At 29.3% G+C, this 24,953-nt stretch overlaps 2 protein-coding genes across 11 annotated transcripts in view; one reads left to right on the top strand and one right to left on the bottom strand.

The window, feature by feature from the left end:
• Positions 1 to 356: 356 nt before the first annotated feature.
• LOC147806249 (uncharacterized) lies at positions 357 to 4,525 on the bottom strand. Its single transcript, XM_087149440.1, has 2 exons — positions 4,289 to 4,525; positions 357 to 1,696 (listed from the first exon to the last, which is right to left on the bottom strand). The coding sequence occupies exons 1-2, from the start codon at positions 4,459 to 4,461 to the stop codon at positions 1,159 to 1,161; spliced, it is 711 nt and encodes a 236-aa protein (XP_087005566.1). The 5' UTR covers positions 4,462 to 4,525; the 3' UTR covers positions 357 to 1,158.
• A 3,953-nt stretch (positions 4,526 to 8,478) lies between these two features.
• LOC147806248 (phosphoinositide 3-kinase regulatory subunit 4-like) overlaps positions 8,479 to 24,953 on the top strand; it is a 59,815-nt gene continuing 43,340 nt past the window's right edge. For 8 of the 10 annotated variants that reach the window (XM_087169036.1, XM_087169034.1, XM_087169033.1 and 5 more), the window contains exons 1-10: positions 8,484 to 8,816; positions 10,640 to 10,749; positions 13,886 to 13,930; positions 14,014 to 14,093; positions 14,224 to 14,279; positions 14,369 to 14,518; positions 14,609 to 14,710; positions 16,028 to 16,260; positions 16,412 to 16,538; positions 24,687 to 24,856. In XM_087169036.1, the coding sequence (XP_087025162.1) occupies positions 10,658 to 10,749; positions 13,886 to 13,930; positions 14,014 to 14,093; positions 14,224 to 14,279; positions 14,369 to 14,518; positions 14,609 to 14,710; positions 16,028 to 16,260; positions 16,412 to 16,538; positions 24,687 to 24,856 (1,055 nt within the window). In that variant the 5' untranslated portion in view covers positions 8,484 to 8,816; positions 10,640 to 10,657. Of the gene's footprint in view, positions 8,817 to 10,639; positions 10,750 to 13,885; positions 13,931 to 14,013; positions 14,094 to 14,223; positions 14,280 to 14,368; positions 14,519 to 14,608; positions 14,711 to 16,027; positions 16,261 to 16,411; positions 16,539 to 24,686; positions 24,857 to 24,953 lie in introns of all 10 variants that reach the window. The other 2 variants (XM_087169035.1, XM_087169028.1) reach the window with 2 other exon arrangements.

Raw genomic sequence — 24,953 nt, 5'->3', positions numbered from 1 at the left:
AGTTATCCTTTGAGATTAATCAAAAACCAAACAGAAACAGATATCAAGGGAAGAAAATTGCGTAAAAGGGAAAAAATTGCGATTTCAAGAAAATAATAATAATAATAAAGTTATACAGGGTAATAATGTTTCGTAAAAATAACAGCCAACGACAACCGCAATTCTTTAAAGGTCTTATTTTTTTTATTATCTTCTAACTGCATAACTTCATTACTGAAAAATAAATAAATATTCGGTAACATAAAACTTTTAATCCTGTAAAAAAAATAAAACTTTTTAGTTCAACAATATTTATTATCAAATATTTGTATTGTGTTACAGAAATATATTATAGAAATATAGAAGTTATTGGATATGTAAGCTAACACAGTGTATTCCGTAATCACCACCCTTAATATATGTTTTTAAAGGCCTTGTCATAAATGAAGCTACAAATCCATATAAAATCTTATCAAAATATACCACATTCATACTGAGAAAGTTGAGATCAAGGATGCCAGAACAATTTTATAATCAAAGAAAATTTTAAAGTGTTTCCAATGATGACCAGTTAACTCTTTTTTTTTTTCCATGGGTAATCAAACGGATTTTGATATTTCGAATTTTGCCTGCTTCTCTAATGATTTGCCAAATTTGGATAACGCTTTTCTTTTTTTATTTTAATTTCTTGAGTTTCAATTTGCAACAGTTTTTACTACACTTTTGACCACGATTCTAAACATATATATTTACAGTGGTGATTACAGAATTTCCAAAATATGCATTGCATATATATTCTATATTATGCATTGCAAAATATGCATTGTTTAAGGTGAATATAAAATAATACGTAAAAAGGTAAAAATATACCAAATACTGAATGTACAAAATTAATTACTTGACTTAAAAGTTGTAATTAAACTTCATTAATTGAGTAGAAGGCTTAATTAATATTTCAGAATTATCAATCAAGTTGTAACCAAATTAGAGGTCTTGAAGATAAATTAAAGAGTATTCAACGTTAAAAAGAAAAACAAGTTTGAAATTAAATCTAAAACACATAAATTAAAAAACTGTAAATTAGTTAAATCTATTTAAGTAGCTTCGAAATTTAAGTAAAATTATATTAAAGCAAATAAAAAAAATCGACAAATATACATAAAATATAAGTTATTGATATTAACATAAAAGTCGTAAGTAAGCTTCAATTGTTGTTGGGAGTCTTAATTGTTTGACCCCCCTCGGCCATAATCCTGAATCCATTAAGGAGTATCTTATAGCACATCGACTTAAGTGTTGCAGTGATCGCGGGGTTACTGAACCAATGGCCATTTCAGGCAGTTCTTGAACATACAACTGGCAGCAAAAATTAATGTGATCTAAACAGTGTTGAGGACAATTTTCAGTCGGATTCCTCTTTTCGAATAGATTTGTGATTTCTTGGATTCGGATATAAGGTACACTATATACTCGCCAAACATCTTTGAAACAGCACATCATATTCAATCTCACTCGTTTTAAAGGTGATACCACTAGCTTCAACAAAAACAGTATCACTTCGTTTATTAAGTGTCCTCTGTGATGAAGGAATTTGTTCGTAATCCTAAAAGGCGATGCTTCGCAAAAGATGCTGTTGTGAGCAGTACAGTAATGAGTTTTAAAAATTTCACCAATCAGTTTAATGTGATCACATCCGAATCCTTGGTGTAAAAGCATCCTAGAACAAAAATGTAATTAAAATTAACAATTAAATAAAATAATGATTTCCTTTTCTTTTTTACAATATTTTTTTTTTTTTTTTTTTTTTTGCAGTGACAGTTTTATTTGTAAGAATTTTTTTATTGATAGAAATTAATATATGAATAAATAAAATAAAAACGCAAATGAATAAGTAAAGCTTAAAATGCATTACTCATAAAATTTCAAATATATAAAGACAAAAGTATAGCGTATTTCTCATAAAATTTTTATGTAGTATTTGAACAATAACGTTGCGAGTAAAAAAATAGATAGTAAAAATTAGTTCAAGGAACAAAACATTCCCTTATACTTAAATTATCTAAAAAGGGATCGATCATATTGTAGGGTATCTACCACTACAAAATTACAATTATAATTCACTAGTATATAAGACGTGTTAACTCGATTCTATGATGGGGTACCTTTTCATAGATGGCTGTTGATATGGTCTGTAACTACTATCTGCACATTGGTGACCCGGACGTAATGTGAACATGCCTATCTTGGCAGTAACGCCCACTTTGATATGAACACGCCTATCCTGACAGTAACGCCCACTTCGATCTGGAAATGCCTACTTCGATAGATGGCCCACATTGAACAGTTGACTTGCTACTTGTGACTGTGATATTACCCACCTCCTCGCACTGTTGCTACTCAGTCTCGTCTCGATCACGCATAACGTCGGCTTGCACACACTCGATTGCTAACGGCAACACAGGGGCGACTACGACCGTGAAATTAATACACCTCTCACATTCAGCACTTAAAAAATACGGTGATCTTAATACAGCTCTCCCGGCTTCTCACTAAAACAACAAGGAATCAACTAGTGGTATCCGTTAATCGAGTTCTATCACAGATATAATTCTGGTGAGGGAGTATTGTAGGGTATCTACCACTACAAAATTAAAATTACAATTCACTTGTATATAAGACGTGTTAACTCGATTCTATGATGGGATACCTTTTCATAGATGACGGTTGACATGGTCTGTAACTACTATCCCCACAATATTATCAAATACTAAGCTGAAACTTAAGCATTTCTGTAATAGCATTGGTTTCTTCAAATTTGTTTATTCGTGTATGAATATTTTTCTAAATCTGGTAACTTGATGCACTTAAACTATATTTTATTATTATAATATATATATATATATATATATATTATATATATATATATATATATATATATATATATATATATATATATATATATATATATATATATATATATATATATATATATATATATATATATATATATATATATATATATATATATTTTTTTTTTTTTTTTTTTTTTTTTTTTTTTTTTTTTTTTTTTTTTTCAAATTTTTTATCCAGCACTAGAGGCAATGATGGGGGGAATGCTTTAACGATCACAATCTAAGAAAACATTTAATATGATGATCGAATGATTCGTTCTGAGAAATATTGACCTGATAACAACATAATTACATTCTATACATTACGGAAGTGACTATAAAAAATAAAACACCGTTCAGGGATCTGTATTCTAAATACTACAAGGACTTAATTTATGCAACAATAATAATAATTTTTTTATAAATCATGTCTCATGTTCTGGAAAAATACCTTTTCCATATTTAATATAATTTTACCAGTAGTTTTCCAACAATAAGTTCCAAACACTGAACGTTATTTTAAGTTTAACATGTATATTGCATTACTTAGATAATAAAATAAGTAATATTAATTAATAGTCTCATTATATGTAATATAAATTTTATTTATTTTTAAATACATTCCGATTCTGTATAATAAGGCTATTTATTTATTTATTTTTATTCTAAATAGAAATTTTTAATTATAAATATTTTAATTACAAATATTTTAATTACAAGTATTTTAATTACAAATATTTTAATCACAAATATTTTAATAAAAAATATTTTAATTAACAAATATCGACATTTTTATTTGTTGCGTCTTCAAATTTATGTCATCATATTGACTTAACTTTGCTTGAACACATGGCACAAACAAACTAATGAATTAATGTTCAATTAGATTGAATGAATTAGACATTATTGATTAAATGAGTACGACATTAATTCAACTTTCAATAATTATACTTGTACATACGTGTAGTTAAAGCTTAGAACAAATTTTAATTAATTTAATCCTCAGATTAAATTTTACTATCGATTAAATATCCTCTTATAAAAAAGAATATTCGATATAATACGGCAATTTTTATAATTAAAAATATCTTATTTTTATACGAATTTTGACATTTTTGCGTATGTAATCAAATTTGTATTATCGAATATATTTAATTTCACATGAATTCAAGACACTAAATAATTTATCTATTTATATTAAGTAAACTCAAGGTGAATTAATAATTTAATTAAACATTGATTGGACAACTGCACACGCATAACTAAAGCATAGAACAAACGCTCACTTTTAAATTAGTTGAATTATGTCAACTATTTCTACTAAAATAATTCTTAATGATTTCTTTTATCTTTATAAATTTAAAATTAATTTGAACATCGAACAAATAGCTTTTTTAAAAATTATAACTTTTACTTACCAACATGATTTACAACGATCTTCAAATTCGCATTCAAGTTGTGCTATTTCATATTTGCTGTAAAGCAATCGACGAAATGTTCGTCTTCTGCCAAGTAACGTATAACAAATTAAAGAGCTTATTGAAACTGTTATTCTGTTTCCTTGATGCAGTTCTAAACCTAATAAGGGCATGTTAAGGAATAATAGTAATATTCTTATTTGACAAAATGTGTATGTTCTATTAAAGGTAAAAAAATCTAAATAAGACACCTCTAAAAAATAATTTACTAGAAACAAATTTATTGCTAAGATATCGTCTGCATTTTAATTTTTAAAAAAATAAATTATTAATATTATCAAATATCGTCTGATTCTTGAAATAATTTTTAAAGAAGTTTTAATTTTGAAAGTAGTTTTAATTTTGAAATGACCTTTTTATATCATTTGGATCTGTATCGTTATTTATTTATTTATTTTTATATTTATATACATGTTATTGTCTTTAAAGCACTGTTACATATCAAAATCCTTTTTTTTTAAGTCACTTTTTTGTTCTTCTGATCTCAGAAACCCGTAAGTTATGTACTTGCAACGAAGAATATACATAGGGAAAGAAGGTTAGCTTCCGTAGGCATAATGTAAACCAGTCCCCCATGAATTAGTGTGGTTATTGATGGAAAAAACAACATTTACGGGTACAACAGCTTGACAACAAAATTCTTGTAACAGATTTTCACGCTCCCCTCCTCCTAACCACTACTGGAGTTGGGGAGGAGAAGAAAAATTCCCTTTATATTTATTATTGCTCTGCATTCTTACTCATGATAAACGCTACTGTACTCTTAATAAAGATATTCCTTTGAGAATGCATTTATATCATGTTGATTAAATCTGTTACCACATTTTGTCTTAGAAAGAAATAATAAAATGGCATACGAGTGGCAGCGTACCCAATCATACATGTAGAGTTAGCCAACAACCTGTTGTCAGGTGACGTACATTCTAACAGTCACTTTGCTTCTTTTGGGCATGCGTTGGATCTTGCTCACCTTGTAAGTTATATATATATATATTGCAACAGGCTATAGATCATTTTATGTTTTCCAGACATGTCCAGACGAACCGTGCAGCAGCTCCCAGCGTTAATTACGTCTTCTTCAAGCTGGACTTCATCTCATTTCTATATTCTTTGCTTGGAACTCAAGTAAAGGATCACTGATACACAGAAACTTGACCAATAACCTCGTCACCAGCTGGTTGTTTATATGCAAGATGGATTATAAAAGTGAAAGAATTGATAAAATTGAAAGAATGAGCTTTAAAATAAAATGAGCATCTTAAAAGTATTTTTTGAAGTAAATAATAATTATTGCTCGCTTTGAAATTTTGAATAACATAAATGTATGTCCTATTTTGTAGTTTCTGAAATCACCTGCTTGGCTGGCTTTTTGATCATAAGCTTTGGCACACTTCTGTGAATTTAGGGTACGAACCTGCAATCTACACTTCAGTTCAGCTCTCGCTAACTTTATAGTCTTTAAAACATTTCATAAATCTATAAATTTCAATCTATATTCTGCTTGCTACGAAGCTAATGATTTGAGCAAAAGCATTATCAAATTCCTTAACATAAATTAAATTTGTTATACAGCTGAATGTTCTTCCTAAATATGAACTTAAACTATTAATATTCTATGAACATTTTTTTTTTCTAAATTATTAAATAATTCCTGTATGTCGATCATATTCGGGTCTTCAGAGTGGAATTGTTTCACAACAAATTGGTTCGAATTTAATGAAGTTGAGAACATATGCTCAAGTAATATATTTTCTCGTAAAATGAGTGCAATATCGAATTTTCTTTTAGAGTCATCAGTAATATCATCAAATAATTAAAATCTATTTAGCAATTGATGTAAGGAATCTCTCTCTCTCTCTTTCTCTCTCTGTTTCTCTCTCCCTCTCTCGTTGATTTCAAAAGTTATCTGGGAGGAAGACCATCTGGGGAGAAGACCGGTGCCATATGGCACCGGCATATGTCTTTATCCTCCCCTCCCCTTCTCTCTTCTTAGTTATATAGGATATTTCCTCCTCTATATATCCTAGGAATATTCCTAGGATATAGGAATGCACTACGATATTTCCTCCTTTCTTAATATTTTTCATATTTAACTGTCAAAAAAATTTTTTTTTTTAACTTCCACTACACTTTCTTTCAGAGCTGCGTTCATTGTAGTTTTCTATTCCATATAGTTTTCGAACTTAAAAGTTTTTAATCTATTTGAAAATCAAGACAGAAACTAATGTATTTCCTTCTCCTATGACTCTCCACTGGCTATAGAACTACCTACCTTTCATCATTATAATGGTGAAAGGTAGAAAGTTCTACTCTACGACACCTGTAGCCCATTTGGATTGCCAATAGTTAACAAATAAAATTATTTCGCATTTATTTATGTCCTCCAAAGTCTGTATTCCTAAATATAATTCGCGATCGCAAAGCTTGAATACGCCCTCTAGCGGGGATGATATTCTCAGGCTTATATTTATTAAGTTTATCAGAGTTTTATTTATTAAGTCTATCAGAATCATTGGTAGAGTATACTCTACCAATGATTCTGATGCGTCCTACAATGATGAAAAAATGCGTCCTACGTAGGACGCATTTTTTCCCAGCTGCAAATAAAAAGCAAAATTCCCTTATGGAAAAGGCAGAAGAACTTGAGGAAGCGACCGAGAACATTTGTAAATCATTCGGAAACAGAACGGGCCCAACATTTGAAGAACGATTTCTCAATAATTCTTCTTCTAACAAACTTGAACCAGTGATTTCCGTTTTCGTGATCGCATTCTGTTCAAGATATGCGAATTAAGGTAAAATCCATTTTTTTTTTGTCTTTAATTCATGAAAATTAAAATGAAATTATTTACGTCCACATTGCTTACAACATTCCTATGAATAAATGCTATTTTAGAACGTGCAGAACAGTAATAGTTAGAGAATATTCTTTTTTTTTATAGAATACTATACATTTCTGTATCTGTATAATTCGGAGAACAACAGTGAAGAATCATCCGAATTACTTAAAATAGCATCATTTGTGTTGATTATTAATGTGCATTTTAATTATTTTTTGGTAAGTATTTTTTTAATTTTAAATGATTGAAATTCATATCGAGATCATATAATTATTAAATTTTATTGTGTGGTTTGTCATCGTAAAGTTAGGAAGGGATAATCTATGTATTATTTGAAAATACAATTTCTTACAAACTTAGAACATTTGATTTTGTATTTCTCCGGATTAATAAGGCAAATGATGAGTGTTATGATTTTTGTAATAAAAAATTTACTTGCAAATAATTTGTTTTCTAATTTGATGATAGTTCTCAACGGAATGGTAATCTACGTCTGATTGAGAAGACTGAAAAAAAAAAAACTATGAAAACTCTTTATTTCTAAATAACGAATTTTCAGGATCGTTTTTTTTTTTCTTAATCATAAGCATTTTTTATTTTACGTTTTTTAGTTTATAAATAATGATTTTTTATCGAAACTTTAAATTTTTTGATCAAAATTGTGGTCAAAAAACTTTTTTTTTTTCAAGATTAAATTATATAACATTATGTGTCTGTGTATACTTTTTGCATAGTCTCCAGTGCAACTGATGATCGTGAGATGAATCACTGCCAGCAGTCATTCGTCTCAAATAACAGCGCTACCTATAGATCGTTGCTAATAACGTGAATTAATTATTTTTTAATTTCTTTCCACTCTCGGTAGATGGTTTTTAAAATAACTATCTATTGATTAAGCAATCAAATTTATGACTTGTTTACGATAAACCAATTTCGTGTAGGACTAGCGTAGATAAAAAAAGTTTTAAAAAAAACTATTCAGATTAAAAAAAATCATACACAAAACAAAAAATTATAACAAAAATCAGGCAATGCAAAGCTAATGAAATTCAAAATGAAGATAAACATTCGAATTCTAACTGCGAAAAGAAAAAACTGATCATGTTTCCTCCTGATCATGAACTTTTTCCAAGAAAAAAAAATGTGTGCTATGCAAAACGGATAGAAACAGATAGCGAAAGGTGACTTATGATGTAATAAAATAAGACAAGGCCGATTTCGACCAATTTCCTGAAATCCTCGCATTCTAACTCTTGAATCAACCAGAAATAGAGAGCTGGAAGCGTTAATAATAAACAAATGACAAAGCCCAAAACAGATGATTTATTTGTAAATAAAGCTTGAAACTGAGCAACTTTTTAATTTGACTCTGATATTTAAGTCTTTCCTTAAGTAATTAATGTCTTCAATCAAATAAATCGCTTCCTAATTATTTTTTTAAGTTAGTTGATAATTTTTTCGTAATCTGTTGCTATTCAAGATAAGTTTAATTGTCATTTCGAAACTAGGCTTGCTTGGATTGTTCTTGAATTTAATGTAATGATTAAGTGGAATTTGTGTAACTTTTAAAATCTAAATTTAATATGAAATAAAAATCAAGGAAATCACAGCATTTGAAGTATAATTAGGTATAGAAAATTTTCTGGAATATTATCTTCTAACTTTTATGTTATATATGAAGCGTACAGAAACCAATGAATCTGTTTCAAACCGCTTTTTTTTTTGTCTTCGATCAATATTACGTATCGTTTTAATTTTACATATTCCAATGCTAAGAGAAATTTAGTATTTGCACTTCCAAAGTGTTTTTTGAAATTACTGTTCGTGATTTCATACTTGAAACAATAATGTACTTATATCTAGTGTTAGTTCATTTCTTTATAAAATAAGCAAGAATTTAAAAGTTATATGTGTATATTCATGCACTGTGATTATAAAAATACTATTACGTTATATTTAATATCAAAACTATTTAAATAAATTGTCAAAATTTAATATTGTTTAAATTAAAATCCAAATTAGCTTTTATTTATTTTTAACTAGAATAAAAACTTAAGTTTTGTAGGATTAAAATTTACTTTGTTTAAAAATCATTGTTTTTAATTGTTCAGTTGAACTTAAAGTCATCTTTTGTGATTATTCGATTATTCTTTTGAATTTGGCATGGAAAGTACATTATTGTTTCAAGTAAGTTCCAATCTAGTACAGGATTCAATCAGTCCCAGCAATTTTTCATATATTTGCACTTTTCAGTATATATTAATGGTTATGGCATCCGCTGATAATTTTTTATATTTTTTCATTGAACTTGAGTGACAATGAAATTTTACAGAGATGTTTGCCTTAAGTCGTAATGCAATTTTATAATACATCTCCAATTTGAATATAAAAATAATTTAATCAAAACTTAAATTCATTGTTAGTTTAAACTGTGACTAGAAAAATATTGCCAGTCTTTAAATTTTTAAGGTATGAAATTAATAATTTTCATAGCGATATGCACCCATTTTCCTTTTTAAACAAATTAAGTTTGTCAAGTTGCATTTTAAAATTTTTTTTACAAATAATTTCTCTTTGAATAACCTTTTTTTTCTTAACCTTAAAAGGATTCAAACAGCGTTAATTAAATGATAATTAAAATTAACACAGTTTTTAATAACTTTTGCCTGTTATAACTTTCTTTAATGAATTAGCAAGTAACACATAAATATCTCGGATACCTAATCTCTAATTTGTTATTTTGAAATATTTATATGTAACTGTATATGTAAATTCAATAAAATGTACATTTACTTATGAGGTGTTAATAATGTTTCAATTAGAAGGAATCTGGGAGGGGGGCAATAGTGACACATTACCGATTGTCAAGAGTAATGCATGAAACGTCTCCCACAATATGATAATATCAATAATCATCATCTACTTTGTATCATTTATGTGTTTAAGCAACTTTCATAATAAATGCTGCAAGACAAATGGTTCTGTTACATTTATTGCTTTTGTTAAGAATTATTTATTACCTCAAGAGTTTAAATTTAAAAAAATGCTTCCTTTGTACCACATTTTAAACAGATTTTTACAATTAAATATCGAAATTAAAATAGAATTATGAATTTTAGGACTGAAATTAAATTGTTATCAAATCTCAAATCAATTTTTTTTTTTTTAGGTTTATAGTGAATTATAATAATGAAGAAAAAAAAATTTTAATATGTACCTAAACTAAATAATGATTACCATTATCTGTTTTCGTAATCAGTTAACTGTTTCAATTTCGGAAACAGATCTGCAAAGAATGCCCCCCTTATAATTTTCTCTCATGTTCATGAATTATTTTTAGTTTATTGCATCGAATGAAATGTAAGGTTTCAAAAATTGTAAATCAATACATTTTTTAAGTCTTATATTTTTAATTAGTCATCAGTAATGTTTCCCCTCATCCAATTTTTAGTTATTGTAGAGCTGAACCATGGGAAACCAACTGACTGGCATTGCTCCCTCACAGATTTTTCCTGTGGAATACTATTTCAGTGATCTTCCAGAATGCAGCTTTGATTTAAAGTAATATCTTGTTTTTTGTTATATTTAGTTTTATATTTACCAGTTTAAGTTATTTATCTTTTTATGTTGCTTTAAAAGGTAGAGCCCCATCTTTACTGGTTCTCCTTGCTCCTTGTCAGATCCCATGAAGGGGCTGATTGTGCTCTGGAAAAAATCCAGATTTTTCGCTAACCGTGATCCAGAAGTTTCCGGAGATCGAAGGTTCAGACGTTTCAAAAAATCATTGATCACAAAAGTTTCCAGAAATCAAATTTTCAAAGGTGGAACTTAAAAACACAGTTTATTTTATTTGTAAGGGAGAGCCAGAAGATACTTTATAAGTTTATATTCAAGATTAATATTCATTTTTTATCAGTAGATAGTTATTATAATCATAAACTCAAGAAAAAAAGACGTATTTGTAAATTTTAATTACTTCTCCAGGTCGACATCTGTATTTGTAAATGGTATAGGTATGTGTAAAATTTTAAATATATTTTAAGTCAATTAAGAAATATTGAGAAAAAGGAAAAAACCTTGTTTAAATTCTTTTCAAATTTTTCGATTTAAACTTCTTTTTTTTTTACTCAAGAAATTTTCCAAAATTTTGACTTGGGCTCACAATTACGCTTGCCATGATTACCTGGCATCTAATTCCTTCAAAAGTTTCAATTATTTAGGACTTAAAATGCATTTTTTTAAAAATGTGTGGTAATTCACAGATATATTTGCTTAGCAATTCTGTTGATTCATTTGTGCCACTCTTCAGTCCTCAGAACTGAAAAAGTCAGTGACTAAATTTTGTCCTCTAATTGATATCTATTTTCAATTTGATTTTTAAATAAATTTTTTTTTAAAAAACTTCCATTTTTTTTAAAAAATCTAACAAATATTTTCGGGTAAAAATAAATAAATAAAAAATTCATTTTCATAGTTATTGCTGTATTCCCCTCCTGATTTTACAAAATGCTTTGGAAAGTTAAATTAGGATTGAATTTTTTTAAATGAAACTTATAGAGCTGAGATAAAAATTAATGATGATGAAGTGAAAAATAAGCATAGATATGAATAGTTCCAAGGAAAAAATATAATGCTGTGCTTATTCAGTGATTATTATAAAATTATATACTAAGTTAATTGTTACATTTCCTTAGCTTGCTGTAAAAATAAACTAATAAAATAAGGAAAACGAATATTTTCTTCAAAAAAAAAAATATGAACGAGTCATTGATATAATATGTGGGCCGGTCATTCTTATGGAATGGTGCATTTTGCAGTCAGTGAGCTATTAATTTCTAAGAGTTCTGCTAAACAATGCTAGATCTTATTAGTTAGTTGAAAAAGTTCAATGTGAACATTTTTTGGAGTGGCTCCCTTGTGTTGATTATTTAACAAAAATAACAAGGAATGCAAATAATACAGTTGATATTTTTTCAAAAAAAAAAAAAACTTTATTTCAGTTCATCATAAGCTTACATTAAAGAAAGGCCCAAAACTTGATTTAAACTACAATGCCTTAGTTAAGGCATTGATCTGTCATTGTCATTGTACTGCCTTTCAAGCTGTCATTATTTCCCAATGGCAGCTTGAAGCTGATTCAGTTTCAAAAGAATGTGGGGAGTAAAGGTGACTTTTGCAAAATGCTGACAATATAGCCATACTGAAGCTTTATCCTCCATGATTTTAACCTCACAATGGATTGTTGTGAGAGTATTTTACTTTGCAAATAATTTCATCAAATTTATTAATTAATCTAAGTTTATTAAAAAAAAATTTAATTTAATTTAATTTATTTTATTTATTTTCTTTTATACTTCACTAAATTACCAAAATCAAAAATGGTAATAAGAGTAACTAAAGATAATATTACCATTGATTTGGCTTTTGTAATGAAGGGAAACAATTTTGGCTTATATTTGTGCAATGTTTCTTCAATTTAATACTGTCTAATTTTTTAAGTTTATTAATTCTAACTGCATTCAAAATAGAATTTTTTCAGGTAAAACGGCAGATCTCTTGCACTTGCCTGTATAAAATAGAAAGTGGCTTAAGAAACACATTGAAAATTATGAGTATAGTTGTAGTATTACAGTTATAGTAAACAATCTTTCTCAATGCCTTCACAGTTTATGAGGAAATATTTCATTTTCTTTTTACAGGGCCCGTGCTAAGGACTTCAAATTGTTATCATGTAAACCATCCAAATATCAAAAGTATTTGCCAATTCTCAAAATTCTTGGCCAAAGGCAAAACTTAAAATTTTTTTATGATTGATTTTTTTCCCTGAAAAACTTCAAATCAAAATACAAATTTACTGTATTGAATTATTTTATAAAATGCAAATTAAAACCTAGAGTCATTTTGCTGTTGGGGAGGATAAATGAGGATTAAATGGGAAAGGAATAGAAATAGGTTGGGGTTTATTTTGATAATTTCTTACTAGGGTAGTATTATAAGGATAAATCTGAAGCATTTTGATCATCACATTACTGATAAGTTATTGTCACAAGAAAAGATATTTTCTGATCTGTCTCATGCTTACGTAATTTCTCTTGTTACTTACACTTACATTATCTGGGCTTAATATAATTCTAATTGGTTATGTAGCATATCTAATAGAAATTACTGTAATCGAATAAAAATTACAGGATTTGTTCAAAAAATTCTTTTTGACCTTTTTTTATTTATGTTTTAGGATTGAGGGGGAATATATATTTTCTTTTCGTAAGAAAAATCGCCGAAATACAATTATTTTTTTCACTGGATTTACGATTTTATTGCATTTGGCAAAGTGGAGAATTCTTTGTGTGGGCCCTGTTTTTAGTAAAATGTTTTTATTTGCTTTACTTCAGTTATTTGACTACTCTGAAGGAAACAGTTCTTCTGTCATTCTTATTTTTTTATTTATTTTATTTTTTGTGCTTTTGCCAATTATCTGAATTAGGATTTTATAAATATACCTTAGCATTTTGTCCTATATTCTAATTATAGGAGTAGCTTAAAAATTTTAATAAACCGAAAATAAGAATTTTAATATCAAGTATATGTTGGTAAACTTTTTTTTCCTGTTTTGCTTGCTCAGTTTTGATGTATATTTCTGCACAGATAGTAAATGGCACAAATTCAAACAGATTTTATTCTTTTTTTTTCTTCTTAGTTTGGGAAGTACGAGATTTTTTAAAGTTGCTAGAGCAAAACACAAGTAAGTACATTTTCATAAGTTTTTAATTACTATGAGATATAATCACTTTTTAATAAAATAATTAATAATTTGTCTTTGTTTAGGGAAGGATTGATTGTTGTCAAAGTATTTGCCATTAGGGATCCTTCCTTGCCTTTAAAAGCACACAGAGATCGCTTAGATGGTAATTAATCTCTCTCCCCTGCCTCTCTCTCTCCCTTTTTGATTAATGTGTGCAGACATTTCAATGTCCCAAATAGTAAAATAATTTCAAAATTCTCAATCATCTAATTTAATTTTTCTATTCAATTTAGAAATTAGGAAACTGCTAAAAAATGTGCCAAATGCCTTGCCTTTTCAAAAAGCTATGGTATGTTTAATTTTTATTTATTCTTAGTATACCTATTTGAATCATAAAAATACATTCTCATATTTGAAATTTCTTATATCTATTTATAGATAACTGATAAAGCTGGTATTTTAATCCGTCAATATGTCAAAGATAATTTATATGATAGAATCAGTACAAGACCTTTTTTGAACAGTATTGAAAAACGCTGGATTGCATTTCAACTCTTACAGTGCCTCAGTGAATGCCACAAACTTGGTGTAAATATTCCTTCACTCATATTGAATTTTAATCTTAGTTTATTTTTGTTCAACATGTGTAATTCTTTAACCTAATTTTATTAATTTAAGGTGTATCATGGTGATATTAAACTTGAAAATGTTATGGTGAGCAGTTGGAATTGGCTTCTTCTTACAGATTTTGCAAGTTTTAAGCCCACAAATCTTGCTGAGGTAATATAGCAAAATTTATAACTTAAATATTTTTTCATTTCTATTTTGAAGTTTAATTTAGTGTGTGGTTGACTCTTCAAGGTTTTAAGCTTGATTCACAGTGAACTCGTTTTAAAATTTTAATCTTACATTTTGTAAAAATGCTTTGTTGTAATTATATAAATCTCTTATATTTTCCATAGAATAGTATATTTTAAAATATTGTTAAATCAATTCAATGAACTCTTTAACATGGCCACTATTTTTTTATTATTGGCCTAGACTTTAAATTGTTTATTTTTTAACTGTTTGAAAAAAAAGTAACTGACTCTTCGTGAAAGATTCTTTACTTATGAAAAAATTTAAAAATGAAAATCATTTAGTTCAAGTTGTTCAAAAATTGTGAAAAGAAAAAGCAATAAGAGTAACAAAATGTTGTGCCTTGGGACTATTAGCACAACAAGAGATAATAATAAATTGTGAGTGATCTTTGCAATGACCTTGCATTATTTGAATCTAAGTAATATTTTTTTAGCAGCATATTTTTTTTAAAAATTAAACTAAGCATTCCTTATAATTTTCTCCTATGTGTCTCAGATCTTGTTATGTAATGACTTTCAATGAACTAACCCGACTGTAAACATTACATTTGCTTGTTAAAAGCTCTTTACTGTTTATAATAAATTTTTTCATTTTATTAAAATAAAACCAGTATTTTATATCCATTAATATTACTGTAACTGTAAATTAAGGACTGTATTATTATATAACTAATTCTAAACTATATAACTGTATATTATTATTATACATGATAAATATATCAGCAAATATGACTTGAAATCATATTTGTTTGTTAAAATTTCATTATTTTTAAAATTAATTTTTTCACTTGATAAAATTTTTTTTAATATTTCGAATGGCAAGACAAGAATAAACACAAAAAGGTATGCAGAAACAATAATAAATAGCGAAGTAGAATTCAATTAAAAGAAATGACGAAAGTCATTGCCTTGAAAGTTCCCTGGCTCATCAGCAAAGTGCAGTTGCGGTAAAGTGAGGCATTCAATGTCTATTACTGAATTACTAAACAGCAGCCAGGTTTCGAAAAGATTCTAATGAACCAGACCGTCATGTCAAGTAATAATTATAAATCAATATTTTATACTCAGTTAAGGATTTTGTTAAGCAAGGGCTTGCAATAACCAAATATGACTTTAGAAAATACTTTCGCCTTTTTATTTATTTATTTTTTAAATAAAATTTCTTCACCTAATAAAAACAATTTCAGTATTTTATATTCATTATTGTTATTGCATGTGATGTATGGTTATTTCATAGGACAACCCTGCTGATTTCTCGTACTTCTTTGATACCTCAAGACGAAGAACTTGCTATGTTGCTCCTGAGAGATTCATTAAAACCATAAGTTCATCGAGTGTGTATAGCATGGCTTCAACCGTAAGTTCTTCCAGTGGAAGTTCAATAGCTCCTCCTTCTCCATCTCTCATCATTCACGCTGATGAAATAAAAACTGGTGATTTGACTGGTGCAATGGACATTTTTTCTTTAGGGTATGCATCTTTTTAATTTACACATTGTAGCGATTCACCTCATGAAATTTAATAACTCTTGTATAAAAATTTCTAGTTTAAATAGAATACTATCGTTGAGTAAAAATTCTGTTTTTAAATGTGTGGTAATTTAAATTTATTTTATTTTCAGGTGTGCATTAACAGAACTCTTTACTGAAGGTTCTGCTCCTTTTGATTTTTCTCAACTGTTACGATATAGGATAGGAGAATATGAACCATCTAAAGTTCTTGAGAAAATTGAAGACACTAATATGAAGGTAATTATGATTGTGTTTACTCATTTTTATTCTAATTATATAAATTTTATACACCTCTAAACTGGTATTTATTTACTAAAGAAAATAAATATTTTTGGATATTGTATTTATTTGAATGAAATTGCTAAAATGTTACTGTTGCTTAACTTACTTATTATTGCTTAAAGGATGTCCATCGAGGTTCTTAATTAATTAGGCAGATCGTAATTAACAATATTTTATTAACATAAACAACAACAATAGTAAAAGACAGAGCGCCGCATTAAAGCGACCGTATGAATTAGGTCGTACATAAGATCTGAAGACGTGGGTGGAAGCGTTACGTAATTCTTTGCGCATGCGCGCGTCTTATAAATTCTTTAATTTCTTTTAATTCTCCACATACACTCCCACCTTTTGAGTTTAATTAACCTTAATCACACTCAAAAATTAAATCTTACTAAACACTTATAAATGAAATGTACTTAAACTTATAAAATGACACACAAATATGACATACATGTAACTTTAACAGAAAACATATACATATAAAAATTCACAAAACATTTAACTTTTGACTTCTAATCTATAAAGTCTCTGGACAGGTCTCATAAACTCAAGATTCTCTGTCTTTACGAGAGCAAGCCTTGTTTTGCCATCACGACCTGGAATTAATTTCAAAACTCTAGCTAAATTCCAAAAAGCGCGTTTTTTATTAGCATCTTCAACTAATACAATTTCACCGACCACTAAAGGATTATCCTTGAAATCTCTTATAGTTTGTTGACGTAACTGACCTAAATATTCAGTCCTAAACCTATTTCTTAAAGACTTTCTTACTCTTTGGAGATGTTTAGCTCTCTTACTTAAACCTTCCTTATCTGCCTTATCGATGTCTGTAACACCTGAAGAAGGTATTTCGTGCAGAAACATTTCTGGAGTCAAAGGGGAAACGGTGTCCACGTCTTCCGATACGTAGGTGAGGGGTCTCGTATTAATTACTCTTTCACAATCACACAAAATTGTGACCAATTCCTCATAATTTAAGGAAGAGCGTCCTAATATCTTACGTAAAATTCGTTTCACCATTTGTATTAACCGCTCCCACCAACCACCCCACCAGGCGGCGGAAGGAGGGTTAAACCTCCACCGTATCTCATGCTCTGCAGCTTTTGAAGCTAACTTGTCCCATTCTATCGAATGAAGAATCTTTTGCGCACCAACAAAATTTGTTCCGTTATCGGAATATATTACCGACGGTCTTCCTCTGCGCGCAATAAAACGTCTTAAGGACTGAAAAAAGGCTTCCGTAGTTAATAGAGTTACTAACTCTAAATGTATAGCCCGGTACACAGCGCACGTGTAAAGTACTATATAAGACTTTTTCCCATCCTTAAGATATAGTGGTCCGGCTAAATCGACACCTACAATTTCGAAAACAGATGCATCATTAACTCTAACTTTAGGCAAAATTCCAGGCGTGACATTACACTTTGTAGCATTAAATCTTAAACATTTTACACACTGTCTTATACAATTTCGTATAGTTTTACGACTTTTCAAAATCCAAAACTTTTCTCTTAAATGAGACATTATCATAGTAGTACCAGCATGTAAAAGTTCATTATGACAATTAATAATTAACAATTTGACAACTGGGTGATCACTAGGTAATATAACTGGATAAATGAAATTAGATTTATCTTCATGAAAAACTAAATTAGTTTTAGCTCTGATAATACCATCACTATCAAAAAATGGCCTTAATTGTCTCAACTTATTATCATTGATACCTGTAAAACTGTCCTTTTGTATCAAAAGAATAAGACTTTTCTCTGCTCTATCCAATTCATTTACACTCAAAAACTTAGAACAGTTCTTACCTACATTTCTACAATTATTATAAAATCTAAAAATCCAAGCTATCATATTTACAATTTTCTTATATGAAGAAAAATATTTATAATACCAATTATCATAAACATTATCATTTTTACTTAAATTTACAATGACAGATTTACGCAGTTCAGAGTTGACTAAATTCTCATCTGGGGCTTCAAAGGATTTTGGCCAATTTTGTTCGTTTTCATACAACCAGTTAGGCCCCTCCCACCAACGACGTTCAATAAGCTGCTCAGCTGAACAACCTCGCGAAGCAAGATCGGCAGGATTAAAAGATCCGGGAATGTGGCGCCACATGGTGTGAGAAGTCAAAGAACGAATTTCTTTTACACGATTTTGAACAAAAATACCCCAGTTGAGTTCCCGTTTTATCCAACTCAAAACTGTCGTTGAATCTGTCCAACAATAGATATCAATATTGTTAAGATTCAAATCTTTAATTATATTTGCTAACAATCTAGATCCAATACAACATGCAAGAAGCTCTAGCCTTGGTATTGTCAATGGTTTTAGAGGTGCAACTCTACTCTTAGCTTGCACTAAATTAACTTTAACAAAAGGTTCATTGGTACTTTCAACTCTTACAAACACACAAGTTCCATAGGCTAGCTTACTTGCGTCACAAAACACATGTAGACTCATCAAGGTATTTGACAAATCGAGACAAATCCATCTTGGAATCTTAATGTTCTGTAGCAAAGGTAATCGGATAAACCAAGATTTAAATTTCTTAATCAAATTATCAGGTAGTTTGTCATCCCATTTGATTTTTGAACTCCAAGTTTCTTGTAAAATTAACTTAGGTAATAACATTACCGGTGCCGTAAAACCGATTGTATCAAATACCTGATGAGCCACAGCTAACACTTTTCTTTTCGTAATTAATTCGTCAGAATTATCTGCTCGTTCAATCTTACATGACAAAGTGTCTTTCTCCGTGTCCCAAATAAGTCCCAAAATTGGTACATTTTTTGTAATAGATGAATCTTTAACACATAAATCAGGTAAATTTGTCTGCCAATCTCTTAAATTAAAATGACCCTGAGACATTATACATTGTGATTCTAAAATAAAATTTTGAGCTTCAGTTTCTGTACTTAGACTAGTTACACAATTATCTACATAAAATGATTGTTTAAGAATATCTGCAGTACTATTTAAATTTTCAGAAACTCGATTTAAATGGTAACGCAATGTAGCGGCAAGTAAAAAGGGACTTGAGGTAATTCCGAAGACTACCCTTCTGTGCCGATACATTTTAAGTTCGTCCGAATTGTCTTCACTGTACCACAAAAATCGCAAAAAATCTCTTTCTTTTTCCCGTATTGATATCTGTAAAAATGCTTTCTCAATGTCTGCAGATATACCCACAAAATTCTTACGAAATCGATTAAGAATAGACGGGATCATTTCTATTAAGTTTGGTCCAGTAGCCAAACATTCATTTAAAGATGGTTTTCCGGCCGACTTGGCTGACGCATTAAAAACCGGCCTTATTTTCGTATTAGAATTTTCCTTAACCACTGCTCTATGAGGCAAATAATGAACATTATCTACCTTTGCATCGTTGGCCACTTCAATAATCCCTAAAGATGACCAATCCTTAAATACGTTAGAATAAGCTTCAAAATTACCCGAATTAATTAATTTCTTTTTCGTATTCAAAATCGACTTAAGTGCAATATTTTTATTATCAGGCAAAAGCGAGCTGTCTAAAACCCATGGTAAAGATATTTCATACCTCCCCTCCAAATTGACTTGAATGGTATTCTCGAAATGTTTTAATGTTTCTTCCTCCAACTGAGTTTTTGTTTTGTCTATCTCTGGATCCGTAATTCCCAATGCGTCTAATTTCCATAAATCAGAAATGTTTCTATCCTTCACGAGAAGTGAAGAAATGTAACAAGAAGCCTCGCTCTCCCCCTTTGGCATATTGCCAACATTTAACTTCCCAATTAAAGTATACCCTAGCCTAATATGAATCGCACAGGGTCCTGCACTCAAGTTTTTTATTCTACCCGTAAATAATTTTCCGGCAATATCTGCCCCTATCAACAACTTAATTCCTTTATCAAAATTACAAAATTCTTTGTCCAAATCACTTATTTTAATATTTAGTTTTCGTAACTCTTTAACCCAGGGGCCATATGGGATCTGTTTAATATCAGAACAGATTTGTTTTTGACTTAAAGCTTCAAATCTGCATCTATAACTCCTATCAATGCTACTTAATTCTACATTATATACATTGTGCATACTTTCTTCAGTTTCGACCCCACCAAAAAGTGATTGCTTAATTTCTACTTGTTTTATAGGCATATAACTCATACATTGTGCAACATCTTCAGAAATATAACTTCTCATACTACCAGTATCTATAATTCCACGAATTAACATTTCCTTTTTACCATTATGCACTCTTACAATTAAAGTTTGAAGCAATACGTCTGAGAGTTGAATTTGATTATTTAACGTACTTATGTTGTTTTCATGGTTTTCTTCATTCGAAACATTATCGATCTTATTTTTCGGATTATCAGGACAAAAAATAGAAAAATGTCTATTATTACAAATTAAACATCTAACATACTTTGCTTTGCAAGTATTAGCTCTATGACCCCTTTTTAAACAGACGAAACAAACGTTCTTTTTCTTAATTATTTCTTTTTTGGCTTCCAAGGTCATAGATGCTAATTCTCTGCAACTCTCAGATGTATGTGCTTTATCACAAAATATACAAATATTCGTATCAAATTTCTTAAACTTATTTATACATTCATTTTCATTCTTATTAGAGTTAAACAATTCACATGAAGAAGCAATATGTTTTGTTTCATACTTATTTATATACTTTTTACTATTAACATTTTTATCTGAAGAAAATGATTCCTTACTTAATTTTAATTTATATTCAGATTCAACTTCATTTCGTAAAAATTCTATTAACAAATCTAAATCAGTCTTACCTGACGTATCGGTCGCACAATTCTTTTGCCTTTCAAATACCTGTAATAAATCCGTGGGAATAGCTGATTCTACCAAAGGAAATAAGAAATCTGCATATTTATCTTTCGTTAATCCCAGTGATTCAAGAGCTCTTAGTTGTGTTTGTAGTTTATCATATAATGTAGCTAAATCAACTTTAGATTTATCACTTAACACAAGTTTTAATAAGTCCCGTATGTAGACTTGCGTGAGAACACTTTCATTTCCAAATCGTGTTTTTAAGTGTTCAACAGCTTTCGTATAATTTTCTTTTGTTGCTGGAAAACTCTCGATGATTAATCTTGCTTTGGATCCGGCAACAGTGCTTTGTATTAAATACTGGAACTTTTCCCGCTCCTGAATTCTTTCATCATCGTGTATTTTGCTGAATAAAGTCCAGAAATTAAGCCACTGCCTTGGATCACCCGTAAATTTCGGTAGTTCGATGTCAGGTAACTTATACGCCGTAGATGGAGACTTATTTGGTGTAGACGTATCATCACGAATCGGCGTCGTAGTTTCGGTTTTGGTAGTCGCCGATATTAGCTTTCCGGCTTTCACTTTTATGGCAGAAAATTTGTCGTAGTATTCCTCGGAAGCTTCATATTCATTGTTGTACTCCTGCTCCGTGCATTTTGCGGCTTGCATATTTCGTAGGTGTAAGTTTTGAGTATCTCGTAGCTGCTTACATTTTTCCATTAAAGTATCCAAACTTATTTCTATTTCGATGATATCCGGTGTCTTAGTTCGTATTAATCCTTCTAACTTATTTAAGGCTTTCGTAAAACTTGTTCGTGATGCCGCTCTTAATTGTTTTGAAGCATCCATGCTTACGTAATTATAGTTTCTTTACTGCGTAGTTGATGTTTTCTTTTTACGATCCGCTTTGCATCAATTCGATACGCGTCCAGTCAGGGATGCCACTATGTTGCTTAACTTACTTATTATTGCTTAAAGGATGTCCATCGAGGTTCTTAATTAATTAGGCAGATCGTAATTAAGAATATTTTATTAACATAAACAACAACAATAGTAAAAGACAGAGCGCCGCATTAAAGCGACCGTATGAATTAGGTCGTACATAAGATCTGAAGACGTGGGTGGAAGCGTTACGTAATTCTTTGCGCATGTGCGCGTCTTATAAATTCTTTAATTTCTTTTAATTCTCCACAGTTACTATGAGCAGGCTACTTTTAAAACTAGTTAAATATTTAAAATTATGAGGTGTAAAACTTAAATTAGGCTTCTTTTTTTTTTTTGCAATTTATATGAAAATTAATTTGCCCATTCTTAAATGTTTGTGAAACACAGACATGAGATGCTTAGATAGAAACTAGAAATACACAGATTATTTCTATATAGACTTCTTAAATTATACCATTTCTAAATACAAATATACATCGTTTGAAAGAATATATCTTCCTTCATCAGAAAAATAGGAAAGCTCTTCCTCTTTCATCTGTTTTGCAAAGATATATTTTGCTTTGTTCTTTTTTGTATATTGTAAGAACCTGCTTTACTCATATTTTTTTTATGTTTATTTATTCTATTTATTATTTATTTATTTATTTTGGATTTTATATGAAAATTAAATTAGCCTATTCTTTAATGTTAATGAAATGCAGGCATGAGATACTTAGATAAAAACTAGTTGAAACTCAGATTATTTCTATTTAGACTTCTTGAATTATACCATTACTAAACACAAGAAGATATTGCTTGAAAAAATATATCTTCCTTCATCAGACACGATGTACAATATTTTATGTTACAATATTGCAATATTTTACTCTTATTATGCAATATTTTACTCTTATATTACTCTTGCAATATTTTATGTTACCCTGAATTTCATAAATTGAAATCACTAATGCAAGTGCATTGAGGGTTATCTGGTCATGAATCTACAACTTTTGAGGAGGGAAAGATGAGAGAACTCGTTAACAATGGGTTAATAGAGATGAAGTCAAAAGAAATATGTATTTGAAGGAAAAAACTAATGTTAAGCAAGAAAAAACAAATGGAGTATCAAATAGTGACAAAATACTATTGACAAAGGTGGTTTTATGATTACAAGGGCGCCGACAGAATAATGTAAAAGGGGTTGCAACCCTCTAACAAACTAACCCCCCCCCCAAAAAAAAAAATTTCAAATATTCTGTTATTACATATACTTTCATCTGTTCATTTTATTCACGATACATTTCTTCATTGTTAACAAGAAATTATAAAAAAGCACAAATTTCTTGTTCTTGCAAATTTTGCGACGCGAAACTGTATTGATGGAGCTGGCATAGCTACTGACTTTGAAACACAAATAACTACAAACAGTAGTTTCGTATACTAACGTGTTTGTGCATGCTTAAGATTGTTGTGTTGTGTTGATATTTATTGAGTTTTAGAAGATATATATATACTATGCATAAAGATCTGCCCTTACCGAATTTCATCACTGAAGCTACAAAGTGGTACGAAATGTGGTAGAATAGAGAAAATTCTTATGAATCCCTCGAATACATCGATTTAGTAATTGAAGCCATACAGTTTTATCCAGCTGTAGTGGAGGCAATCACAATTGGCCTAACTCTTCCAGCTACTACGTGCACTATTGAACGTACTTTAAGTACAATGCGACGCATCAAAACATGGAATCGGTCTACAATTAAGTAGTTTGTGCATGCTCAATGTGCGCAAGAAAAAAATCAAAGATGACTCAGAATTCATTGAAAAAGTTATATACATATTTGGACAGCAAACAAGACGATTACAATTCTTGTTTGATTAAACAATTTTTTAATTGTTATGTATCAATAATTACTTAATTATTTGTTTTTGAATAAAAATGTTTTTAATAAAAAAAATTTTATAACAAAATTGTTTTTCTCAATCTCTTTATTTGTTTAAAAAAAGCCAGGGGGTGCAAATGCACCTCCTTGCATCCTCCTGGTGAACCTTGTATGATTATCAAAATCTGTTTAATTGTAAATGTCATTACTTGAAGCAGCTTGAAGTTTCACCTGGCACTCAGGCATGTTTTGATGTTTTTAACCATTCTTCCTCGGTAGTGATTTGTCAAATGATCTCATAGTATTTATCTTTTCGTCACATAAATGCTTATTCATATTAAAGCAGTATGTTTTTTTATTTCCTTTTTGGAAGGGTGTCTAAAACTATTCATTGAGGTCCGTGATTAAGCAATACCCTGTGTTGTAGTTTTATGAATAATGGAATTTTTTGGTGATAAATAAATATGTGTCTAATATCTTATTTATTATTTTTCAGAAACTTGTGCAAAGTATGATGCAAAAAGATCCATCTGCTCGCTTGAGTGCAGCAGAGTATTTAGACTTACAACGAGATAAGGCATTTCCTGAGTATTTCTATTCCTTTCTTAATGACTATTTCAAGATATTTTCAACTTATCCTCGTTCACCTGATGAAAAAATTTATAAGTATGAGTACAGTTTAGCTGAAATGTTGCAAAAATGTGATTCATTTTGTTTTAATTTAAATTTAGTATGCATTGATTCTCTTATTCGTTGAAGTGCT

The sequence above is a fragment of the Parasteatoda tepidariorum genome, chromosome 8 (genome assembly GCF_982258835.1).
Source record: "Parasteatoda tepidariorum strain Cologne lab strain chromosome 8, Ptep-v5.0, whole genome shotgun sequence".
NCBI classification, from domain to species: domain Eukaryota; kingdom Metazoa; phylum Arthropoda; class Arachnida; order Araneae; family Theridiidae; genus Parasteatoda; species Parasteatoda tepidariorum.
The sequence above is the reverse complement of the archived record's forward strand: the minus strand, read 5'-3'. Positions and strand labels throughout refer to the sequence as shown.